Source organism: Sipha flava, unplaced genomic scaffold (genome assembly GCF_003268045.1).
Source record: "Sipha flava isolate LNK unplaced genomic scaffold, YSA_version1 24_pilon_pilon, whole genome shotgun sequence".
Lineage (NCBI taxonomy): Eukaryota > Metazoa > Arthropoda > Insecta > Hemiptera > Aphididae > Sipha > Sipha flava.
Window position 1 is genome coordinate 154,001 of NW_020272899.1, and position 26,652 is coordinate 180,652.

Genomic DNA, 26,652 nt, shown 5'->3' on the forward strand with positions numbered 1-26,652 from the left:
GTTTGAATGGTTTATGGTTGCTTGCCGCCAGTATCACTACACTTTACAATTTGAATACATTTGATGCTTTGATATTTAAATGAATTACTTGGTACTGTTTAGTAAGTTATTTCCTTGTTTGTTCTGAACCTGTATATATAAAATAAGGTCATTAGATCATTGGATGACGTAGAGAAAATCGTGTACTAGCGATTTGTTTTCTTGCTATACATCAAAATAAATGTGATTTCATATATTAAAGTTAAGTACACACACTCACAATATTGTTTTGAAAAATATTTGAAAATAGCACATACTATAAACTTAATTTTAAATTAGGTTTTATCCTATAGATTTCTTTTTTAATTTATAATTTACATGTAGTTAATTTTTAATGAACTCAAACAGAATATAAACCATCCTAAATATGTACTCAAGATTTCGTCATTGCGATAATTCCCAACTTTATAATTACTCAATTTTATAAGATTATATTGTATTTCAGCCCAATAAGCGGTTTTAGGTAAACCTCAATTGTAGTACTTATTTACACAATGTCACCATTATGAGATTGACTCAGTGAATCAAGAAAATCAACTTTAGGAATTTAATATACTTTTAATACCTCGTTACCTTAGGGTTACATACCTTAGGGCAGCAGTTCCTAAACTTTTATAATCACGGAACCCTAATGCCTTTAATTCCAATTCAACTCTAATTTTTCTAAAAAAAAAAAAAAAATCAATTCTTTAAAAAATGTTTTTAATGATACTGTTGATAGTGTTAATGATTACTTTTTATTAAAATTAGTTTAAAACACAATTCCTTTTAAATAATATAAAATAATATTTTTCCCAAATATAATATAAAATAATTTTCTCAATAATCACATACATTTGGTGGAACCCTTAGCATTGTCCCACGGAACCCTAATGTTCCGCGGGACACAATTTGGGAAACGCTGCCCTAAGAGTAATTATTCCTATTAATTTTATATTATCAGTAGGTACTACATTCAAAGTACCTGTTACGCGAGGCATATTCCATGACTGATCAGATTAGTAATAATGATAAATACTATAGAACGAGGGCTGAAATTCGCCTAAGATAGATTTACTGAAATGCGTTATTATAATAATTTTGTTCTAAACTATCCATATGAATTTTTTGTAGAAGGATAAATACACATTAAGACAATTTATATCAATTGGATTTATCCAGATCTACCCAATTCCTCTGACAAAAGAAGTATTTCGAAGATGACGAACAAATTAAGTGACTCCGTGGTGATTAAAAACATCATCGTAGGGCGTCTAAAAAGGGTTGAGCAAACAAATCGTAGACTTTGTATGTTAACAGTAAATATATTCATGTATAAGGTTTATTAAGTTTATTTATTTAAGTTTATTAACTTTATAAAGTTAAGGTTTATAAGTTTATGACGCTTTTCAACGTAGACTATTTGTAAACTAGAATTGCTCAGAAAAGTCAACACTAGATAATATTAAGGCTCTATAACTGGGTATCATTTGATTTTGGAATGTTGCCTATAGTGTATTTGTACAATATGTACAACGTATTTAAATCAAGATGTTAATTTCTAAAGATTATAGTGAATTATTTTCTTTGTTTTGGGTTTTCACATTGGATTTAATAGGCATACACAAATTTACAATAATTTTAAATTACCATAACTTCTTCGATTTAATATTTATAATGTGGACCACAAATATTGCTGAATATTATGTAAATCAGATACAATCATGATTCTGTTAGTTGAGCACGTACAGATGTGTTTTAATTTTGGACAGTTATTTGTAAAATTTCACTTAATTGGATTTTTTTCATAATTTTTATACCCATTGACTAATGTAATTATTTTGTGTTAGTTGTAGAGGTCTTTAAAAAATGATAAATGATGATTTATCCCAGAATCTAATAGCTAATATGTAATTTAACTTGTAATACGAATTGTTGACAATCAATTTTTTGCAATACAATATTATAATTATTATACTTTTTCTTATTATTTTAAATTAATACCTAGAGAGTTATCATCAAGAAAAATATTATACTTTAATTTACCAAAATTCTTATATTTTATTAAAAAGAATTTATATGAATAATATTATCATGGATGTAGAATTTCTAAGAGTCGAGAATGTATAATGTAAATCCAAATTGAGGCATGTCCGTTAACAGTGGATTAAATTGAGTATACAGTTTTTTCTAAAATTCATTATTACAAATAAAACGACTATAAGATTTAATTAGATTCAAATAGAGAAAACTCAGAGTAATAATAAAACAAAAAAAAATACAAATAAATCAAAGCAGATTATATATTATAAGCATTGTTTTTGATTTTTATGTGTATGTACTTATTTATAAATAAAATAATATGAATAAGTGAATAAAAAATGAATTCGTTTAATCAATTATTTAATCAAAACTATAATTTAAAAAAATAATTTAATCAAAATTCTGTTTAAAATCATTAATTTTGTGTGTATTATTATTTATTTTCTGTAATGAGAAAAAGGAAAAGAAAAATAGTTTTTTTTTAAAAAAAAAGTACAAAAAATAATATACTGCGTTACATAATTTATAATATATATTAAATATGCTTTGGCAAGAAATCCTTAGTTTTTAATATACATATTAATAACAATTTTGGTTTTTTTTTTTAAAAAAAAATCAAAAAGTTTGAATCAGAATTCGATTTCATTAAATTATATTTTGATTGATTTTCCCATGGCGTTAAGGAAACTTAATTAAAATATTAATGACAGATAATATAGAATTAATAATACAATAGTCTCGATTTAATAAATTAATTCCATTCCATAACGATTTAAAGTATACTCAAACTGAGGCTTGTGCTCGTATAGTTAGTCAGGTACAAATTATATTATGCGAATCGAACCACAAAGATAATATTGGTGTAAAACGTAAAGGTGTACTTAATTTTTAAATACCTAGTTATTTCAATGATCAATTTATATTATTCACGATAAACTCTTCAATAATAGTAAAAAGATTAATAATAATATAGTTATAGTAATATAATAATTATTATAAAGATTTTAAAATGGGAAGCCGAATTAAATTTTTTAGTGATTCATAATTTTTATGTTAATTTATCGAACTATTTGTTCATTTTAGTTAAGAATAACTATGATTCGGTCCTTTGGAACTATATTCAATTACAATTATCTAAAATGATGGATGTAGTCCAAAACTTATTCAAGTCCGTTAATCATATACACGCGATAATTTCAATTTATCTCTGGAAAACATCGAATAATTTACTGGCGCTTAAGGAAAAGAATAAAATATCTTAAGGTTATTTAATAAATGTAATTATAGAAAATTGTTTTACTGCACTGGTAGAATTTTTTTACTATAAAATTAAAAGAAATTATTTCACATCAACATTCTTACATATTAAGAATTATATTAAACATTTTTTGTGAATTTTAAAGTTTAGAAAATTCACCTAACTCATAACTCAGCATACTACTCTGATATATTTTTTTCCGACAAAAATGTTATAAATACAATGAGTGTACATAATAATAGTATATTTGAAATATTTTTAATTTAAAACATGTTTCTCTTGTTATTAATAATAGTTGTACAGTAAAAAAAATAATTTTAACTCTATTTCTATTTAATAGTAGGAAAGTGTTATACTGAGATCTAAGTAGGCACACACTTCGTAACGTTTTCATAACACGTTTTTTAATTGATAATTTAGTAAGAATTAATTTACTATCCATATTTTTGAATAATTTCCTCTTATATGAATGAAAATGAGTACAGGGTTAATTTTTATCAAATTGTATTTTGTTTTAAATTTTTTTTTTTATGTATAGGCATGAAATATTGTTAGCGCATAACGGATACTGTTTTAGAAACTATACTACATAATCAGTTTCTTAAGTATACACTAGAAAATATCGTTCATATTTTGATTTATTTGTATTATTAACTCAATTTACAATGCTAAATAATATATCTGGATGACATTGAAATTATTCTATGTGTTTTCACATCAAACTCACGTTCTCTGTTATACAAATAAAAAAATCCTCTGAGCTTCACGTTCTTCTACTATTTTTGACACATGTAAAGAAAAAAAAGTAATTCCTTCAGAATCTAAAATATTAACTGGGGTTAATTACAAAGGAAGAAAATGTTCAGCGATATTCGACTTCGTGAAATATCCTACTGCCATAATAAAACGAAAAATAATACTCAAAACCATGGACTTATAAAAATAATTACAAAGTTAATTTTTAACTTTATGTTTTTCAGACGAATATTTTTTGAATTTTTTCCTTTATTTGTCACATATAAATTATGTATCTCAAACATTTGTAAAGTCTAAACAAAGAGTATGAAAAATTCTTATTATTAATTGTCTAATATATGCTATAGAGAAGATGAAAAATTTTCAGGGCATATAGTGTCGAAATATTTTTACCTTATAATCAAATATTATAATATACAAATATTGTATTCACTAAAGTATAAATTTGAATTTTTGTAACATAAAATAAATCCTTTATATTATATTATAGAATTTATAATTGCGTGTATAGAACATACTTTATACGAGATAAAATATTTGAAATAAAGCTATATTTTGTTTCCACAATATAATGTTGAGTAACGTTATGTAAAATAAAGATTCCGGTGTTCTGGGAATACAAAAATTGTACAAAAAAATAATTTTATTAATGTAAGGAAATATTATATGTATCAACTATCCCAATATTTTTTCCACACCATTATGTAAATTCTTTCTAGAAATATCATACAATAAATTATAAAATTAGGTATTATTTTGAATCGAAATGAAATTCGTCGAGAAGTAAAAAATTAAAAAAAAATATTTATATAATTTAAAAATATTTCTGGATGACTGTATAGCAATGTGAATGTTTTCGTAAAGAATCGTAAGTACAGTTTTAAAAAACGTAGTATGTATAATATACATATATTCATAGCAGATTTCACCTGTACTAAAAAACGGTTTTTTTCTCAATTTGTATTATGGGTGGTTTAATTTTTTTTTTTCTCGTCCATTTTATTGATCTGAGTGTTTAATGAAAATCTAGTAAACTAAATCACAATAACAATTAATGTAATATTAATAATAAAATAATAAGTGAATGTTGTTAAATTTGGAAACTTTAAATTATAACGTTTTTAATTCAAATAAATTAATATCTTCATATCGATCACATTAAATGTCGCCAAATCAATGTATAGTACTGTCCAATGAAAATAATACGTTGTATTTTTTTTATTACTGTAATTATTATTATTGCACATGGTAATAATAAATAAGTTACAAAGAGTATAATTATAACATGTAACATTATAGTCGGGAAAGTTATTAGGATTTTCCGCAGTTGTTATATTATTATTTTACAACACGAAATGTAATATTACATAAGTACATGACAAAAAATGAATTTATTTACATATTAATTAGTTTCATAATAATAGGATTTGATGGAAGAAGTATTCATGAACCATAAATTGGTTTGGAAATATGTGTAATATACAAATATCCATATAAAAAATAACATAAAAATCAGAAGGTATAATTGTATGATTTGGTTAATTAACTAGAGCGTAGACATAATTTCTGATAGTAGAAAGAATGATAAAACGTTACAATCGAAATTATATTTATATTATTATTATTAAAAACTATCCGTTTTTATATTAGAATATATATAAACGTAAAATAGCATGGCACAAAAGGGAGTCACGATAGTGTTTCTTATTGTTTCATCAATTTTGGTAATACAGAAAATTTTTGTGACTAAGATAGTGATTTTACAATATTAGTATTGACAATTAAAATACATTTAAGCGATTCAATTCGTAAAATTGTACGACGGTGAGCAAATGGTTCGAATCTTCGAGTAAAATTATTATTTATTCAACAATGATCGACACCACTGAATATATTATATTAAACAAATATACGATGGAACATAAAAATGCCGTTGATGTGAAATTTTGTTTAGGAAGTTTTGTGTTTTCTGTTTTGTGTAAAACATTATTTTCTTTCATTTTTTTTTTTTTATTTCCAACAGAAATGTCTTTATGCCGGTCCACGTTTTTATTGTGTCAATAAACTATCAGCGTTTTATGGAAATATTGCCATAAATAAAAACGTATGATGATTGTACGCTTGTTATTTCAGTGCGCTGAGAGGACTCCCGCTCGCCCTTATCAGCCGAACGTTTGGACTATCCCTTGGTTCAGTATAAAATATATATATAGGTTTCTGATAAACAATGCGTACGACTGTCGTATTGTATTTTATTTGCGTGCCGATAACCGAATAAGAACGATCCAAAAACATAAAAATATATAATGGATACGTGTTTCTTAAATTGTTATGTTTACATACATATTTTTGTCGAAGAAAAGGCTGCATCCGAGTTGCGGTCAGAGACGATGTTTGTGATAAGGACACATAACAGTTGCGGTTACGCGAATTGTAGATAATATCCTAATTACAGTCATATACCTATTACATATCTGTAAAGTTTATATATAAATTAAATAAGATTGTATAGTCCAATAGTACAATGGCGAACATATAATTTTTGTTTTGGGGGATCAGTTGCAAATACATTATTACGGAAGGAAAATTCCTAAACCTAAGTACTTGCACGTTTAAATAATAAATAATATATATATATATATATAAATTATTAATAAATCCTCCAAAATTATTCATTCTGAGATGTCAAGTACAGTACTCAGTGTACTGGGGTCAAATGGCGTTACACTGATCAGAAAAAATATACATAATGCAAAAATGAATGTTCATCCGAAGTTGTCGCGTGACTTTTCACAATTACGCTTCCTAACGTAATTAATAAAATGCGAACCAAAAATAATGAAAATTGGATTTTTACAAACGATGTTCAGAACAATGTAATATATTTTACATACCAGATAAACCTTAATTTTTTAAAACAATGTGATTCAATTTTTATGGACGGTACTTTTTCAAATTGCCATTTTCCTTTTAAACAATTTTTTGTGATGCATGGATATGAAAATAAAAGCAGCTCATACGTATCTTTGTTTTTTTCGTTAATGCCTTGTAAATTGTCTTGTAATGCATACAGGACTATATTAGACCACCTCAAAGGTTATTTGTCTGACTATATCCTAAATAGAATCTTCAGTGATTTCGAACCTATACAATAAAAATAGTGTAGACAGTCCTAAGTCTGTTTATAAAATGGAAAGAAAAATGTTGAAACTTTATTGTAAATAAAATAGCATGTTATATAAAACATATACTAGATACATATTTTGAATGACCGCAAATAGTATACACCGGGAGAAAAATACAAGCTTTTTTTATTCATATCAATCGCTTATATTTACAATTAAAATTCTGTTTTAAGTAGTGGTGCTTTTTTTTTATTTTTTATTTTTTTTCATTTTCGTTGCTGAGAATTGAGTATTATAATACTTGCATCACGTGAATTACATTTTTAATGTTCACTGCTGTATGGATTCATTTTTTTTATACGGTTTTTAAATTTTTAAAACAGATACTCTTAAAATTTAAATAATGTGATGTACTGGAAAAAACGCGTTAATTTTGTTCTATCAGAATTTCCATAAGAGATTAGTGGCGGGTAGACATATACGGGCGTAACACACAATGTTCATTGTGTGCTGCGTAAAAAAAAAAACGCAAGATTTATAGGGCTGTATGAATGGGATTCGGTGATGGGATATGAATTAAATGCAGAGATGATTCTCTTCGAGTAAATATATTTTATCGCAATCGCGTATACTCAAGTGTACTGTGTTTAACAGTGAAACGGCTTTTCCGTTGTTGGATTTATTTACAACTGCAATCACAATTATTATAACAGTGTACCAAGGAAGTAGTGTAATGCTGCTAATAAAACCATTACGAAACAGACATTACCATTTATTGTGGAAACTGGAAGAACCAGGCATCACAGTCGATTCATTTAAAGATGTATGGAATACATGTATATAGTTGCGCTAATATTCGTTAACCAGATTGTCGTGATTGTTGGTGCCAGAGACACTTGTTTTGCAGTCTTTGTCAAGGACGAAACAATTAACGATGCATTAAGTGTATTTCAAGAAAAAGATAAATGCGAATTATTGTAGTTATTAATGTTTATACTTAAGAGTCTGTGACACTGTATATTACAGCCAGACTCTAGGACTCTAGTAAAATAGTTTTTTAAAAGTATTTGGAACAAATAATTAAATACTTATGAGAAATAGTATTCCAAATAACGTTATTGAGAATAATTTAAATATTCTAAATGGTTTTCAAATACTTTTCCTCCACTTAATTATTTTATCGTCGTTGCTGATTTATTGGCCGTTACTAAAAAAATGCAAAACAACAAATAATTCATCTTGTTATATAACCTTAGAGACGGTAGATTATAGTTACATTTCATCGGGTTGCAACAGATTTACGTGTGCATATAAAAAACAGATCGAATATAATATAAACAAATACTAATTCGTACCGTTACAGTAAACCTTTTTTTTTCTTCGAAATTTAATAAATATTAAATTTATGCAACAATTATGTTTTTAAATAATGATTTTATTGTTATTATTATTATTTAGATGATTATCCAATAAACTACAATAATACGCATACGTAAATACGATGAGCGTAATATCTTGAATGCTTTAAGTAACCAGGCCAAACACCGAAATCATCGGATAGTGATGTATGATGATAGATATCTTCTATACATAATTCACGCAAATATCGTATGTATTTTATGTAAAATGTGTATACCATATACTTGTATAATACTTGAACCGTACTTGAACGAATAAATATTACAATATTATCGCTCATTATACGTGGGCTTTGTTTGGTGTAGGTAGCCCGATCATTACTGTTGCTTGAAGTTCTGTATTAAATCTGCAACGATATGAGAATATATGTTTTTGAACTAGTTTTTCGTCACTCTTTAAAAGAACGTGTGTATGGATTAGTGATTGGAATTACGATCAAATGGTGCACGAAGGTGATTTATTTGATTTATTTTCCTTTAGACATCAAAGGGATTCAAGTCTCCAATCAATTTTTAGTTATATTGTTTTATATTATTATAATTATATTTCAAAGACAGTGAATAAATAGAATGTATATGAAATAAATAAATTACCATTGTTAACTATTTTGTGTAATCAATAAGAATATTTAATTAATACTAATAGTTCCGTGGACGGTGAAAGTGACGTTAACGAGGAGATGAATAGGTCAATTCAATGTTTAGTAATGTCTACTCCAGAAACAAACAAATAATAAGTTGACTGAAAACAAGATATTAAAATCAAAATTAAGAAAAACATTCGAAAAATCAATCATGACCTTACGATGAGTTTGATGCCCTTCTATTGCTATTAGTAATATAAAGCTATTAAAGTAATTGTCATCAATATATAAATACCATTTTTCATTATATCTCGTTTTCATCCTCTTCAAAATTCTCATCCTCATAATTCTCCTTCTTCTCCTCTTCATTATCCAACTTATCCATGTCCTCTATTGTCAAATCCGGATTCACATATGGATTTTCATGGATGACTTGCATATACTCCTCAGTTGGGTTTTCCATCAAATGTTTTCGTTTAGTATCATTTAAATGTGAGTCTATATCCATAGTTCGGCTATACTTCTCGGTGTTCATTAATAATACGTCACTTAGTTCTTCCTTTACATTCTTCTCCTCCTCCACATTTTCTTCATTTTCTTCCTCGTCAATATTCAGTGGCTTCCAGAATGTAGACCTGTAGTCCATACCTAGACCCGTAGTTGGTAGTGGTTCATAGTTCCACATAAGCACGTTATCGCCGGCATCATTAAATTGTTTGGTCTTGGCATAGGAATAACTCATTTCCATACAAAAAGCCCCATCGACAACCAGATGGGATTGTTCAATCTGGGAATGGGGATTCTATGTACGTTCCTACACATCCCTTGTCAACTAGACGGAATTGTTCGGTATGGGAGAGCTGGTAATCAATGTCCGTATTAAAATGGCCGTTATTTGTCGCTTTTTAATATTTTATTCAAAGGTGTCCATCGAACATTAGCACGGATTTTCACTCATACTTCTACTCTATAGATGCCTTACAATATTAGCAGTTTTATTTTTATCGACTATTACGATGATGACACTAGTACAGCAACCGTTATGAGCACACAGCAACTGAACATGTTTTACTTACTCCATAGGATCGGTGAGTGAATTGACGACCCTTGTATCTGTTCTACGGTCCACAACGCTAATCCTTTTTGGAGGGTTTTGGCAAATCGTCTTGTCTCCATAATCTTCCCGCTTCGCTTCCTCTTATCCTCTTTTTCTGGAAAAAAAAATATGCAATAACAAGCTACAGATATTACCATATTTTTAAATCATTCCAGTGTGGAAGTGGTTTTCCTTCGAATCAGCATCTAGTTATGGTGTTTTTCGACAAATTACCATGAGCCATAATTGTCGTACTGTATTCACCACTGTGAAACACAAACATTTTTTCGATTCACGAAAAAATATGCAAACAATATCAAATAATTCTCTAAAATGGGTCGTTTTAGCGAAAGCTAAATTAGAACTGACGTTTTTTCGATCAGGGTTTTAAAGTCAATACAAATACTTACTAGACGAATATATTCTTGTTTTCCTAGGATATTGGAATAAACATTTTACTGCCAAATACGTAGGCTATTTATTTTACTACTATATTGACGGATTTTAATCTAACACTTTAGTGTTTCGTGGGTGATGAAGGTAATGTCAACGAGGATTGGATAGGGTTGTTGACATAGACGCAAAGTCCTGAGCAGTCCTGAGCAGTTACTAAGTGGTCGCAACGAATACGAACCGACCGTCAACTATCGAGCGACTGACGAATCGATGGTGATGAGCTTCGGTGAAAAGAACAAAGAGCTGCTCGATGGTTCCCGTCATACGTAACTGATTCAGTAGCTCGTCAAAACGCTTATGTGCGTCCACTAATTGCGTGTATACTGAATGTTGTTGGCCATGCAAAAAAATACATTAAATAATTATTTGTACACTCAACTGCAATACTGCATTCACTGATACCATCATCATCGTAATATATAATATATTATATAATACGATAATATATGAAGCAAAAATAAAAAATAAGAATGATAATAATTATAATCTTTATATGATATGATCACATTAATCATGTAACTCGATTTCATCCCTTTGTTATCATTTTCCCGAAATTCGGGAGACTGTACTCGACCATTCGATAATTTTAATCAACCTATTATTTTTGACTGCATGTTACGAGCATCAATTTACCAGGAAATTATATATATGAATATTATAAATACATAATATAACGTCTATTTATTATTAAAGTGTATATTAATTGAATATCTCTTTTCCATAAATTTAATTATAAGTTATGTTAATGCAAAAAATCTATCTACTAATGTTATAAGTATGTTAAATTTCTTGTAGCCAATGGCTCTAGTTGCCGAGGTAGTTATTATCAATAAAAAAACTAAAAAACCGAAACAAAATATTTGTATTAATATATTTGTATCAATAAATATCTTGGAACGCTATCGAAAAAATAGTGTAACTTTTTAAATTAAAACTCGTTCACTTTAGGCTTTTTTTAATAAACTTTAATAGCCATTTTACATGCATAGCTTATACGTTATTTACAGAATTTGTTTATACAAAATTATTTTATAATACACAAAAATCTGTCCATACTCATAAATGAAAATATTACACGAAATTAAAATATTAAGACACCAGTATTTATAAAGTTACGTATATTACGATAAGTCTAAAGAATAATTAATTTCCTTAGGAGAACAATATATTTACCTTAGGTATCTACATTATCCAGTTGATTGATTTTATAAAATACTGTTTGTAGACAAATTTAATAAATCAAAATTAAAAAAATAAGGTGCAAACAAGAGTATTAATTTAAAATTTATAAATTTTATTTTACGTAAAACTATTAATTACGTAAAACTATTTAAAAGGAAATTTTATATCAAAAAATTTCTTCCTTCGTACATTTTACATTTTTGAATAATTTTCCAGTAAACTATAAGTTTTGAAATTTATTGTAACACGCGAAAAAAATTTTACCTACTCGTGTATTTACAAACGTGCTATGTCAATCCAATATATTACATTTTCATATTATCTTCATTATATCTTCTTATCATAATCATAGATTTTAAAAAAAAAATTTACTTTAAAATCGATATAGCAAGTTTACTAAAAAGTCTAATTTGTTCTATTCCTAATTGAATTTTGAAAATGTTTCCCTTGATCTAAAATAATCCGTTATCGAATACCTTGCCTAGCTTATAATGTTATAATTTATAGTCACGTTTTGTCTCACAAATTACCAGTATAATATTTTCGTATAAATTATGAAAATCCAATTTAAAATAAATTTGAAAAAACATAAAATGTCCTTTGTATTTCTCGCGAGTGTTTTATTAGTATCATTGAATACATTGCTTTTTGACTAATGTTAAACATTAAGAACAAAACCCCAATTATTCTTTTAAGGTTAGCAACGATTTACGAATTTACTTACTCGCAGTTATTATGTATTTAAACGCTTTTTATCTGTCAAGTTAGAGTTGGGAAATTGAGCAAAAGAATATTTGAATTATTTAGAAGATATTCATCCAATATTCGAGTTGATTTTACGGTTATCATCAAAATTGTGTCTAACCTTTTGATTAATAAATACTCGATCGATTATCAAAAAACAAACGATAAAACCAAATTTAAGTGAACATACCGAACACTAATTTTTAGTTTGACCTTAAATTATGTCCGATGACAGTAAAAATGTATTGAAAATTACCATAAAAAATTGACACCAAATTAATATAAAATTGCACGTTAACCCGTTAGTTTTGATAACATTATATTTTAAACATTTAATGATAATTTTAACGAATAATCGATGAGTAATTTTTGGTCAATAATTCATTGTGCTTAAAATAATGCCGCACTTAAAACGTTTTTTTTTTTCGTATAGTTCTGTGGATAATTGTATTGTCATATAAGAAAGTTCTTAACCAGATAGAGCCACGAAAGCATGTATTTAACATTGGTTATATTTCATCACAAGAGCGTGCTGTGCTAAACAACTTAACTTCTTATTTTAAGGCTATTGTTACTATGGATGCGAATTCTGACGAAAATGTATTCTGATGTGTACATCCGAAATCCTCGTCAGAACACAAAATGGTTACACTGTGAGGGTTTTCTGATATTCTGACAGTCAATACGTTTCTACCACCCAGCAAAGATGGATGAACTTGATGAATTTATGTTCTCGAAAGTCCGTTAATGAAGTTATCATTGTTAAATGGTGAAAAACAAAGCAAGTTAACCAGTTATTTTTTAGAAGAGACGAAAAGATATCTCTGTTGTGATAATTTTTTTTTCTCATGTCCCACAAACACCTGTTATCGTACACAAAACTGATTAATTTATCAGAATCCATGATTCAAATAAATTAATATATTAATAAATTATATAATAATTGTAAAATATCAAATTTGTTAATCTCAATAACATTGAAACAGACTCAGTTCACATGAAAAAATCAAACTTGTTTGAACGCTCAACTGTTTCTGACGATATCGTGTATATTTTGACGTGATCATCGCTGCCATGTGTTTACATTATTTACATATTTACAGTGTTTACATTGGTAAACACTCTCATTGGAAAATACGTGTTTGTTTGTTTGGACAAATTCGTCAGAACACATTTTCGTCAGAATTCGCATCCATAGTAACCATAGCCAAAGTCTCCCCAAGCAATAGCTTTTCTTTTAAAATATAAGTAATGACATTTATCACAGTAATTTATACATTTTGATTTATGTAAATTGATAACTTTTTACTAAACGTTGATGAAAATTTAAAAAAATAACTGGGGAAAAAAAATTATAAATTTGTTAGTATTTCTAAATGTTCAAATATCTTTTTAAATGAGAAAATATAACTGTGACGAAGTTCACATCCTGAAGGATCAATTTGTCCACCTAAAGTTCCTGAGATTTATAATACCTTAATAAAAAATCAATTGTATTCAGTCACCCTATACCGGAATAAGATAAAAAAAATTTATTACTAACTATTCTATGGTTATTATTTTTTTAAGTAATTTATAATTTTAATGGATTTTATTGAAACCATTTCATTGAATTACATTGAACACAAGCAACTATTTTAAATAAAGTAAGAATAATATACTAATTTATATACTGAATTTCTATAGTTCTGAATATTATTTTAACATGATATATGAAGTCATAATCTATAGTGTCAGCTATTAATATTTATGAGTTATTATTATTATGAATATTATTAAATAATGAAGTTGTAAATATGTGATATATTAATTCTATATCATTAATTTGCTACTTTGACTATCGGTAATTGTTGTTGACACATAAGTGAGTTAAAAATAAGTGCAATATAAATGTTCAGGTCATCAACTAGCTTCTAATTGATATACTGATACATTGGCATATTTGCCAAAGAATTGAAGGACAATTATACATTTTTCTTTTTTGGAAGTGAATAAAAAATTAAAATCTTTTTAGAATTAAAAGTGTTGGAATGTAGCCAGCTTTCTGCGTGACTATGACTGTAAATGAATGAGAACACTACATTAATACACACATTTACAAATAAAATACTATAGATTTGGAATAATGTCAATGAGCCACAATTTTGATTTCGAATAATCAGGTATGATAGAATAGAGTGTGTAATGATGAAGTTTTGTATTTTAATTGAATATTTAAGTCCGTGACCATCAGGTGTTTTAATTAGAAAGAGTAGATATACGTAAAATGTTTTAGTTCATCGACTGATTGGAAATTTTTCTAGTTGATATTTTATAAAACTCATTTTTTTTTTAATGGTTCAACATTTTCTAAGTTCAGTTTTCGGGAAAAAAAAAAATTCGGAAAATAATATTTTTATTTTTCATTGATAGTCGATCCATGAGTTTCCACATATATTGTAATTGATGAGTATCATCAGTTATTGCATTTAATACATAAAATATATACATATTATTTAATAACTAATTGATATAATTCTCAAAAATAAATCTTTTGTTTGATGATTTTATTTTCACTCAGACCTGTAAGTAACTATACTTTACTATTACTAATACTGTAAGTATTTTAATTTGAATTTACAAAAAGTGCTTTAATGATCGATATAATTTTCTTCCGTTGAGAGTTAGTTTTATAATTTTAGTATTCTTTTTAAAAACGAAATTCACGAAAGATTTTTCGTGGAAACAGTCATGTAAGAAATAGAGGATATGATGTCAGGGAAATTAATCAAATTTTTAATATCATGTCAAGTGGTTATTTTTCATTTCAAATAGTATTCATTAAATCATATTTATTCCCCATACTATGAGATTGTTGGTTTATTTTAAATATTTTATCAACTTCTTAAAGTTTTTTATTACTGATTCTATTCTAATTTTACTTGTATAATTACATTTACTGTACTTAATTTATTTTTAATACCTCAATATAAGAAAAAATGTCCTCTGTTAAGTCAAAAATGCATTACAACTTTTAATTAAATTTAATAGTATCAGGTTGGCCATATATTTATCTTGCGTATTTATTTTCAAAATGAGATTTTTGGCTTTTTTCAAGACGATAAAATGTGAAAATGGGAGACATAAAAAAAAATATATGATAAAACAATGTGGGTGGCCGAATGTCATTTCATTTTGTATAGTATTTATTTATTGTTGGTCTTCCCATGTAGATGTATCGGAATTGACATTGGTTGTTGGGCAATTTATCACCTCTTCGTTAAAAGGATTAGTCTTTGTTTTTCCTTAGCAACGCATAAGTTTTGTAGTGTGAAAACTCAGAAAAAATATTGGTATGATATAAACGAAAACAAAAAAAGAATTGTATCGACTTCGCCTTAAAGTAAGCTTTAGTCAATGTAGGTTTAAATCCAGATAGTTATAATGATGATAAATATTTAATCATATTACGAAATTTAAATCTTTCAAAGATGAAACGACGGTAATGAAATTTATTAATTATAGTAATTTCCCGGGTAACACTTTTGGTGATAGTTAAAGAAATTTATAATATCCAATTAATTATGTACATTTCATTGTATACAATTATAATTGTATGCTATATGTGAATTTTTCTCTGAAGGTATCAGTTAATATTTTTATTCATAGTCATATGAGTTTTAGTTTTCAATCTATGATTTCAAAATAAAATTCCATTTTATTGAAAAACATTAATATATTTTAGGATTAACTAAAATTAACTAAAAATAAATTAAACAAATTGTTGGTATACTTTTAAAATACGTAAGTTAAAAACCTAATTTATTTTAGTTTATTAAGTGTAATATATCTTAAAAATAAAAATTAAAAAAATAAAAAAAATATAATATATCTTATATCGTTTATATGTTTAAAATCTATACTAATAAGTTTAATATATCTTAATAGTATAGATTTTCGTAATAAATATATTTGTATTGATTGTGTTATATAATTTATTCATATAAAAAAGCTCTACATAACATTTAACTAAATCAGTTTCTATAGTATAATTTATAATAAAATAAGAATGTAGTTTTGCATCTAAAGAAAATCATTATATATATGAGTAAATTAATAACACTTTTTTTAATAATTCTTGAAAATCATAAAAATATTTAAATACGAATGAAAATTGAAAGTTTTTATTATAAGTTAAAGGATTTTAAATCAATACAATTTAAATTATGAATGAAAACTGACTTGGTGTTTAAATGTTTATAAGTTTTTATAGATTTTGTATTGAAATTATACATTTTATATTGTGAATGATAATATTCAAATTTGGATTTTAGTATTAATATTTTGATTTATAAAACTAATAAAAATATATATTGTAAAAAAAATTAATTTACAAAAATTATAAAAAAATAAATGTTAATATATTAACATTTATACTATAGTAGTATATTCAGTATACTTTATGAGGATGAAAACCTAGATATTGGTGGAATATAAGGCAAAGGGTATTCAGGCCATACAATCTACTTTAATACTATTCAATTCAAAGGTTATCTGATCTAATGGCTATCCCAATAGTTTTGAGGCCTGTATTTTCTGGCCATTAAGAGAATTTTCGTTATGCTCATCAATTTTCGTTTCTTTTCATAATCCTGTATAACCGTACCCATAAACTCGATTTTAAACTAGTCCAAAGATATTCAAACAAGATTATTCTGAAAACTGAACACATTATTAATGTCAAAATGTTTAACCCATAATCCCTAATCAGTTTAAATAATACATCGTTTTTGTGTTATTTTTTACCATTTCAAATTGAACGGTTTATTTTGTATGGATATTTATTGCTCTGCTCATGGGTTATTTTTAACGCCTTATGAATAGCTATAAAAAAGTGTTTTAAAAAAATATTTATTAACTTATGAACATACTAGAGTGTGAAAATAGTTCTTAAAACTATATCTATCTGCTTGACTTTGTAGTAGTAAACAATGAATATAATATTATATTTCAAAAAAAAGAATATTCGTACCTACTGTTTTTAATCAGACACTTTATTTGGAATGCAAATTAAATTTTATACACTTTTAGTGGATATACTAATAAATTTATATTATTTAATTTGAAGCTTGTGGATTGTGAAGTTAATTAAAATAACTCAGCCTTTAATGAAACATTCACCGACGCATTTCGGTCGGTTTAAGCTTTTATGGTTCTATATACATTTTAAACCTACACTCTATCACGAGTATAATTTGTAGCCACAGACAAATGGGAGCTAAATTAATGCTGGGCGTGTTCTTCTAAATAAATATCAAAATGTATCAATGTATCTATGCTTACGTTGGCACCAGTATCAGGTAGTGGATTGGTACTTTTATAATATTACCACATAAAATTTGAACACACGAAAAAAATCTTGTTATAACGTAGGTACATACCATAGTTATAACCAAACATTAAAAATATTAAAATTAATAAAATATATTTATAATCATATGGTTCACAGCATATTTCAACATATTCTATGTCACTACAAAAAAACATCAATCAATAGTAGAAATAAAGTTGGTCTGTATTTCAAAATTAAAAAAGATAAATGGTTGTATTTCAATTAAATTATTTTTACTAAATTGGATTTAGTAATTTCTTAAGGATATTGCATCTGTTCAATAAAGGAATAGTAGTTTTTATGATTTATATAAATTTAAATTCTTCAATTTTAGAACTATAATCCATATAATATAATTGATTGTAATCAGTAAATTATTTTAAATGTACATAAGGATGATTAAATGTTTCACCCACTAAATCAATATTTATTAAACATTATAATAAATATTTTCATTTTGTTATCTATTTAATCGAATGTTCTGAATTTTTATCCGTACTTTTTGTATATTTTTATCAATGGACATCAGAATATTTTTGATCTATACTTGTAATATAAATTTTATATAGTGCTTATTATCAATACATTTTGTTGGCATTTTTTTTATTTCATAACACACTCATTTTCTCATGGTTTAAAAATAACTAGTTCAAAAATATTGGTGCTTTAAATTAATATTTTTATTGTTTGAGCAGTTTTAACGGATTATATTGTTATTATTATGATTATCATATTATTATATTTAACAAGTATATATTTATATGATAATGTTATGTATACATTTCTAGAATTAGTTTATGAATAATAAATATGATAATATGATAAATGTATAAAATAATAAATATATAAACAAATAGTTCTATACTGTACTATGGATTGAATGTTTATTTCAAAATTTCTAAATGCTCAAAATTCTGTCGAAAATTGTATTTTGTGCTTTCATAAAATTCAAGAAAAAAAATCCAAAACTAGCTAACATCGGGCAGGATACAAAACTATTTTAAAAACATAAAAGTTTTGTTTGAAGACGTATTTATTGTTTTTTAAATGTTTTTAAATATTTTTAAGGGTAAAAACAGTAAGTTTCTTTTTAGATTTAAATATATCGTCTTTCTGTAGATTCGAATTCGCATAAGAATTTTCAGAATGTACGTCATTACTATTTCTTTCCTTGGATATTAATTTGTTCGTATTAACTATTTATATAGAAAGAATTGTGTTCGACGGATTCAGTTAGTTGTTTAAAGAAAACAACACAGTCTTACATCACTATTTTCACGATTTTCGGTGATGTACACCAAGTTGAATATTATTATAGTCAAGCAATCAAATAGCTGATAAAACACGGTTACGATAAAATCGACTTGAGAATACAAATGTGTATGGAGCAATCTGGATGTTTTGATACGAAATATTATAAGAATATAATATGTATTCTCGACGTACAAACATCATTATCTATGACAAGGATGTTTTTTCCTCGGAAATAAAAAACCATCTTACAGTTTTTGCTTTCTAAAAACGCATATTTGTTTTCTTAATATTTTACTATCAAAATTATCATGAAACAGAATCTATCTCGATTTCGATAAAATCATATATTTTTTTTCTAAGTTTAATTATTATGTGCAAGTGTTTCGGACATTAATTTTTACCTCTTTAATTTTGTTCTAATTGGACCACATATTTATACTTATTAACATAGATCATATTTGATGATTATTACTTCTTCAATACATTTAAAAATATTCATATTATTTATTGGTCTGTATTAATATGTTAGGTATATTATAACTATTAGTATAACATTATTTAACTGCGTATTATTATTATAATTGTTGTTAAAAATAAATGTTTGAAATTTGAAAATGATTCACTGTTGAATTTACTTTTATATTGTTTTTTTCCTTAAAACGCAGACCTATAACTAATAATTAAGTGAGAATTTTTATAATTGAGTAAGTTTTATAACTTAATATTAACTTTTTTTTCTTGATCACTAAAGGTATAAAAATGCTTACTTTTTATTTACATTTTTTTCAATAGCTTAAAATGTAATACTTATGACACGTACTCTTGCAATATTTTCGATGTGATGAAAAGATGTTTAAATAGAGGAAGCTGTAGTGTGTATATTTTACGAGTCATACTGCAAAAATAAACATAATAAAATATCTTAATATTATTGATCTTGTGTTCTATTAATATCCTGTTAGAATTATTAGCGTTGTATATATGAAGCTTACAAATTAGAAATAGTGATGAAATTATAAGACAGTTAACTTCCATGTGCTTTAAAAACATTTTCTGCTATAATTTTATTTACGTCGGTTTTTTTTTTTTTTACAAAATGTAGTAACTGTGACCATTACAGCCCAACGTGTGGATTTTAAATATGGTATGTTCTTTTTAGTCAGGTTTGTTAATTTAGAGGTATTATATACATTGTGTTATTATTGTGTACGGGTTGTGGTAGTTTTTTTCTCAATACCATCATCCAGCCAGAAATAAAAAATTGTGCTTATGACCTGGTGTGAACCGGAGATCTGTAAGTTTAGATGCAGACACCTTATCCCACTGATCCTCAAGGTATATTGTTTGTAAAATATTATTTTTTGTGCTTTGTAGTTTTTTCTAATATTTATCAATAAAATACATATAATAATAATTGTTCCTTGTTTAATAATAATAATATTTTGACGATATTTCTATTTACTTATTTTTTTTTTTTTAATGAAAATTTTGGTAGTTACTTTCAAATAACATTTGCAATTTATGGATGTTTGATTTACATATTTGTTGAAACTCAATAATAATATAAATTCAAACCATAGTTATATATAATTATATATTATGTATCTTAAATTTAATTTAATATTATTTCTAAAATTAAAAAATATTACATAAATAACAAATATTTTTTCGTCAATATATTTCTATTACTTTAAATTTTAATAATATTCTGTTATGTTGTTGTTCAACAAAGCATATAATTATTTGATAGAAAGTAGATATTTGCATAGTAAATAAGTAAGAATTGTATTGAAAAACAAAAATTCATAGAGAAAAATCAAACCAACTATTTATTATATTTATTGAAACATTAGTTGACTTTGTCAACCCTTCGAGCATATGTTTTAAAATACACCAAACCATTTGATCATTCATACTTTTAGTGCAAATAATTATAATTTAGTTAAAGTATATCTAAATGGTAAGGAACAGATTTAATTTCACACGTATATTAAAATGTATTAATTTTAATTTGTTTTATTGTAAGATTTAAATTATTATAATCCATTTTTATATGAAACAAAATATTTGTTTTTCATTTTTATTTTCTAATATTTTAGGAATATAAAATCTCTAGTGTATGTACTGAAGCGTTTGTAGCAAGAAAACACTTTTGTAAAGTAGTAAGACGTCTCTGTACTTACTTTCTAATCCAGTACAGTTATCGTGGTCAGTTGAGAAAGAGTACGATAAGGTCTAGGTTAAAGAGATCTCACCCTCGTACATCCAGTACTCGTTATCGTGGTCAGTTGTTCAAAAGTAAAGATACGTTAGAGTTATAAAGTATAAATCCTGTGGCACTTGTTAATTTATCTATTTGTGCATTACTCGTTATCGTGGTCATCAAAAGGCGAATTAAATAAGTTTTAACCAAAGAAATAGATATTTATTCGTTTAACGGTCTGAGACTCAATAACCGAAATATATCTGTTATATACGTCAAACATTTGCGTGACGTATACGACACCTGTATTAGGTTTATTTCTATTGTATTTTTATAATTGTTGAGTTTAATTTTATTAATTAAAAATTCTAAAATTTAAATTTAAAAAAATATAAGACACGGGATAAACATTTTTTAAAAATTATAAAAATAGCTGAGCTATGTCGTCATGTATCTATTTAAGATATATTTAAGTTTTATGAAAGTAAAAATAACATAATACTCTTTGATTTATATGTGATCTTTTGTCAATATATACATACATGTGTATTATAATGTTGTGATTGCAATGTTACATAGACGAAGTTACACGTTTTCAATTACTTTTCTTTTATGTTTGTACTTTGTATTTATCACGAGTTAAAAAAATACATATTATTATCATTATAAAAAATCACGACAAGACTTCAATAAATACACCTTTGGTCTATTGAACTTTTATAAATATAAATACTAGAGATGTAATGTATATTCGATGCTACAATACCTTATTTGTTTTATCAGTTTTTCCATGACAAGATTTTTATACTATTTATTATTAATAAGTAATCCATATCTACACAACTAAAGATAATGTATGTCAATGATTAATCGACCTAAATACAAAAATAGTTCTTATCATGCAGGTACCTGTTCGTAGTTAGCTTTATTTTACTCGTTGTAGACGTATATTTTAACAAACATATGTGCCGTGCCGGGACCTAACGTTTTGTTTATTGTAAGCAGTATCTCGTTTTAAGCGATGCTCGCTATAGTGATTTATAGTTTATACTATATTAAAAATAATTTAATTATGATATTCGAGTATTTTGCACAGTTTTTATTTTTGTATTTTAATTGCCATGTCAAATAGTAAATAACGCTGGCTTCGAATCCATTTCTCGCAGGCCTTTATACGTCATAAGCCATATAATATTATTATTAAACGTTTTGTGTTGCGCGAAAAATTAAACGAATAATTTTTGTTACGTATTGTATTGCAGCATGGAATACTGATTTTCGAATGGTCGAATAATTCCCATCACTGATAAATACGTATATATATAGATAAATACATATTGATTCTTCAAAATTATCGTAGTTTCCTGTGCTATACATTGACTTAGGGGGTGGGATTTACCTAAGACACGAGAGTTAGTAAATGTTGTTTTAATGGTTTAAATAAATTGATTAATCATATTATTGATCTCGTTGATAAAGTGATAAATTATAATTTATTTTTTACATTATTTGTTATAAAATGATTTATTTAATTTATTATTTATTTTGTTATAACGTTTTCTCTTCATTTGTTTTTAATTTTATGTAAGATAATGAATTCTATTGCAATTCTATTGCATTCTATTTTACCAAATGGTCTAAGATACACAGCCATCTAAAGTTTAAAGTGCTGTGTACTTAGTAGTATTATGTTGTATTAATAACAATAAATCCAGGTCACATAAAATATAATATATATTAAAAATAACTGTATATTCATGTCACGATAGGAAATAGATAAATATAATATTTTAGAATAAAAAAAATAATGTGGAATAATAATTTTACAAAATACTGTGAAAAAGCATGAAAGCAAATGTGTATAAATGTTTAATGAGGTTAATTACATCGATGAAATGTAGAAGACGCGTGAATTAACAGTTTATTCCGTGGTGATCGTGTGACTTCAATTTTGTTATTTCAAGTGTTACCATCATTTATGTTGTGTGCTTGTGTCTATACGTACGATTTTATCGGAATATACGAAGAGCATATTATTAAAAAAGGTATGTTGAAAAGTTGAGATTTTTCCGCATTTGTATTTATAAGTTTTCATATATTTAATAACCCTAAGCTTCTGCGAAGTCATGTGAATTCTAGACATCACGTACCGAGTAAGTTGCAACGGCATGCGTTTTTAGTGCAACTAACACAAGCACAAATGGTAATGACTGCGATAACACACATTTTCATGCGGCAGGACTCGATTCGAATAGAAATTAAGAACTTGGAAAGTTTTAAAATTTTTACAGTATGTTGGCTGTGATTTATTCCTAATATCCACTTATTTCTATTTTTCACAATCAAAGTTATGAAATTGACTGTATAAATAATGAGATACCAATATTCTGTACATATATTATTTTTGTATCAAATACCATATATTTTATGTTCCATAATTGTATTTTAACATGTTTTTAATTTGAATTTTTAATTGTTAACATCGATTATCGTATTTCAGTTACATTTAGTGTATCAGTGTGAAAAGTATCCTTCGCATACAATTGTACTTATATATCATTGAAGATCACCAAATTTTTGAATTTTCTAACTCACAAATCTGTTTTTTGTGTCTTTATAATATAAAAGATAATACTACTCATAATTGAGTTTGGCATAACCAACAAGTATAATTTTAAATATTTTTTTTTCTTAGTCAGTGCGATGAAAAATTTAGGACTGGTAATTATATCCTTCTGCTAATAGTTTCACTAACATTTACATTAATAAATTAAAAAATGGATTTGGATAAAAGTTTATGTTCTTACAATATTTAATTAACAGTATTAATTAATTTGAGTGAAATTTAAAATTATTTATTTATTTTTATTTCTGTTTTAGATAAAATATATTATAAATTAAACAGTCATCGATAATATTTTTTAATGGAAATAACCATTACTGTTTATTATGATATTTTTTAAGTTCACATATTTTATTATTATGATTTTGAAAAAAAAAATTAAACCTCCAGATTCAATTACTCTTTATCGTAACATTGTATATACCTATATGTTGTAAACTATCTGGTAAAATCGACATTATTTATTAAAATTAAGTATTTCAGTTATACAGCTGGCAGTTCAAAACTATTCTTTTTTTTTTTCTATTTTACAGTTTAATTAATTGGTAGAGTGTTAATAATTCAAAATAAAAAGTATTACTTTAGGTAATTTTTTGTAGAGATATATCATTAAATACTCATATAAATTATTATAAGTCAAGACTAGTTCCATTTTTTCAAATTCAAAATATAAATAATAACTATACAATGCTCGAATGAAAAAAATAAATCCTTATTTATTTTAAAAAAGTATGGTGCCGTATGCTGTTAAGAACATATTTTCGTTTTATTGGAGAGCACCTATATTTTTTGAGTGTGACAGATATTTAAACCTATAAATTTTCTATACTAGTATAAAAAAAATAGAAAATAATTATTTTTCTATGTCCACGAAGCTTTCGATTTGGATTGAATACTAATACGCGAACAAAAAATTCCAGATAGTGGACCTAGTCATTATTTTTTTTTTTTTTTTTTTTTTAAGATAAAATATAAATTTGCCAAATAATTTATACGAGGTGTTTATAATGGTTTTGAGTTTCGTCGTCAGGTACATAACAACTGTATGGATAACGAAAATAATAATAGTAATAATAATAATAATAATAATAATAATTCGGAGTATTGTTCGACCGGGCATGTGAAGGGTGACGACGAAGGACCGGTGGTTGAAGGGGGCATCTAGTAATGAATTGGGTGTTAAAAAGAGAGGGAGAGAAAAAGAGAGTGAGAGAGTGAGAGAGAGAGTGAGAGAGAGAGAGAGAGAGAGAGAGAAAGGAAAAAAGAAAACCGGGGAAAAAAGTAGGTGTATTACCGGGTACCGGAAAACCCCGGGGCGCTCGGCTGGTCGGTGGGGGTCGTTCGCGGTCGGGTGGTGTCGAGTTTCCCGCGATATCGTCGCGCCGGGCGTGCTCCGTCCGGCAAACGGGCGACTCGCATTCCGGTCCGTACAACAGCGGCGTGTCGTTCTCGCCGTCGGAACAACGTCGTCGTGGCGGGATCGCAAGAATAACGGTCGCGGAAATCGTTTTCACCTACCACTCTGTCGGTGATTTTCCGTGGTTGTCGTCCGGAACGATAGTAATAACAGCGATAGTATCGCGTCAACAGTGTTCGTGGTCGTGGTGTCGCGACGAACGATGAACTGATCTGGACTCCGTCGAGATGGCCGAATCGGTCGCGATCATTCACCGACACCGCCGCTGCCGCTGCCGCCGCCGCCGCCGCCGCAGCTGCCGTACGCCCGTTGTACCGTTGTAACATGGACGACCGGTTCCTGCAAGACGTAAGGACTCGTTATTCGCATACTTTGTAATCCCTTTAACGTCGTAACGTTATTCCGTTCGTTTGATTGTTTATAATATTATTATTTATTTATTTATTTTTTTTTTTCATTTGCTGATAGACATGTTTAATCTCGAGCACAACTAAAGTTACGTGTAGAAGTAGAGAAAAAAAAAAAGTTGGCTTGTATCACGACAATTTCATAAATGTATATTTTTATAAACATATATCATACAAGCGCTTGCCGCCACAGTTCTCTAAAATGTATATACCATTACGCTTCGTGTAAGCTGCCGTCGTGCGCTTTTAATTTTCGACGCGATTTAATTTTAGTAAACCGGATACCTGGTATTCCGCTAAATGAACATTCTTCCTACCGTACCATGTTCAGGTTTTACGTAATACTATTTCCCTGTAGTGATCAACGTGCTCGTCTCAGGCGACAACTGCTTGAGTAGAAATTGCATTTATAATTAATTATGTGCCGTGGTAATTTCATGATGACATTGTCGTGTACAAACAATATTGTTAATATTAACAAGGTACTGATGATGTAAAAAATTCTCAAACAACAATATTATTTTCGATCTAAAGTGAGATGTTTTTGAAACTACTACGTGGAAAACAGTAGAAAAATAGTATAGCATTATAGAAAAAAAAAATATAAAATTTACTTTTGGTATTCTTTTCGGATTCTGGTCTGTATAATAAATCAAAGCGAGTTATTGAAACTTCCCATTGCCACACATTTTGATTT

At 26.7% G+C, this 26,652-nt stretch overlaps 1 protein-coding gene across 3 annotated transcripts in view; it reads left to right on the forward strand.

The window, feature by feature from the left end:
* Positions 1-26,652, forward strand: part of LOC112684458 (prolyl endopeptidase FAP) — a 234,175-nt gene that overhangs the window by 98,025 nt on the left and 109,498 nt on the right. The window contains exon 1 of one of the 3 annotated variants that reach the window (XM_025555999.1): positions 25,535-25,896. The exons of 1 other annotated variant lie outside the window; for it this stretch is intronic. In XM_025555999.1, the coding sequence (XP_025411784.1) occupies positions 25,873-25,896 (24 nt within the window). In that variant the 5' untranslated portion in view covers positions 25,535-25,872. Of the gene's footprint in view, positions 1-25,534; positions 25,897-26,652 lie in introns of those variants that run through there. One more of the 3 variants, XM_025556001.1, reaches the window with a different exon arrangement.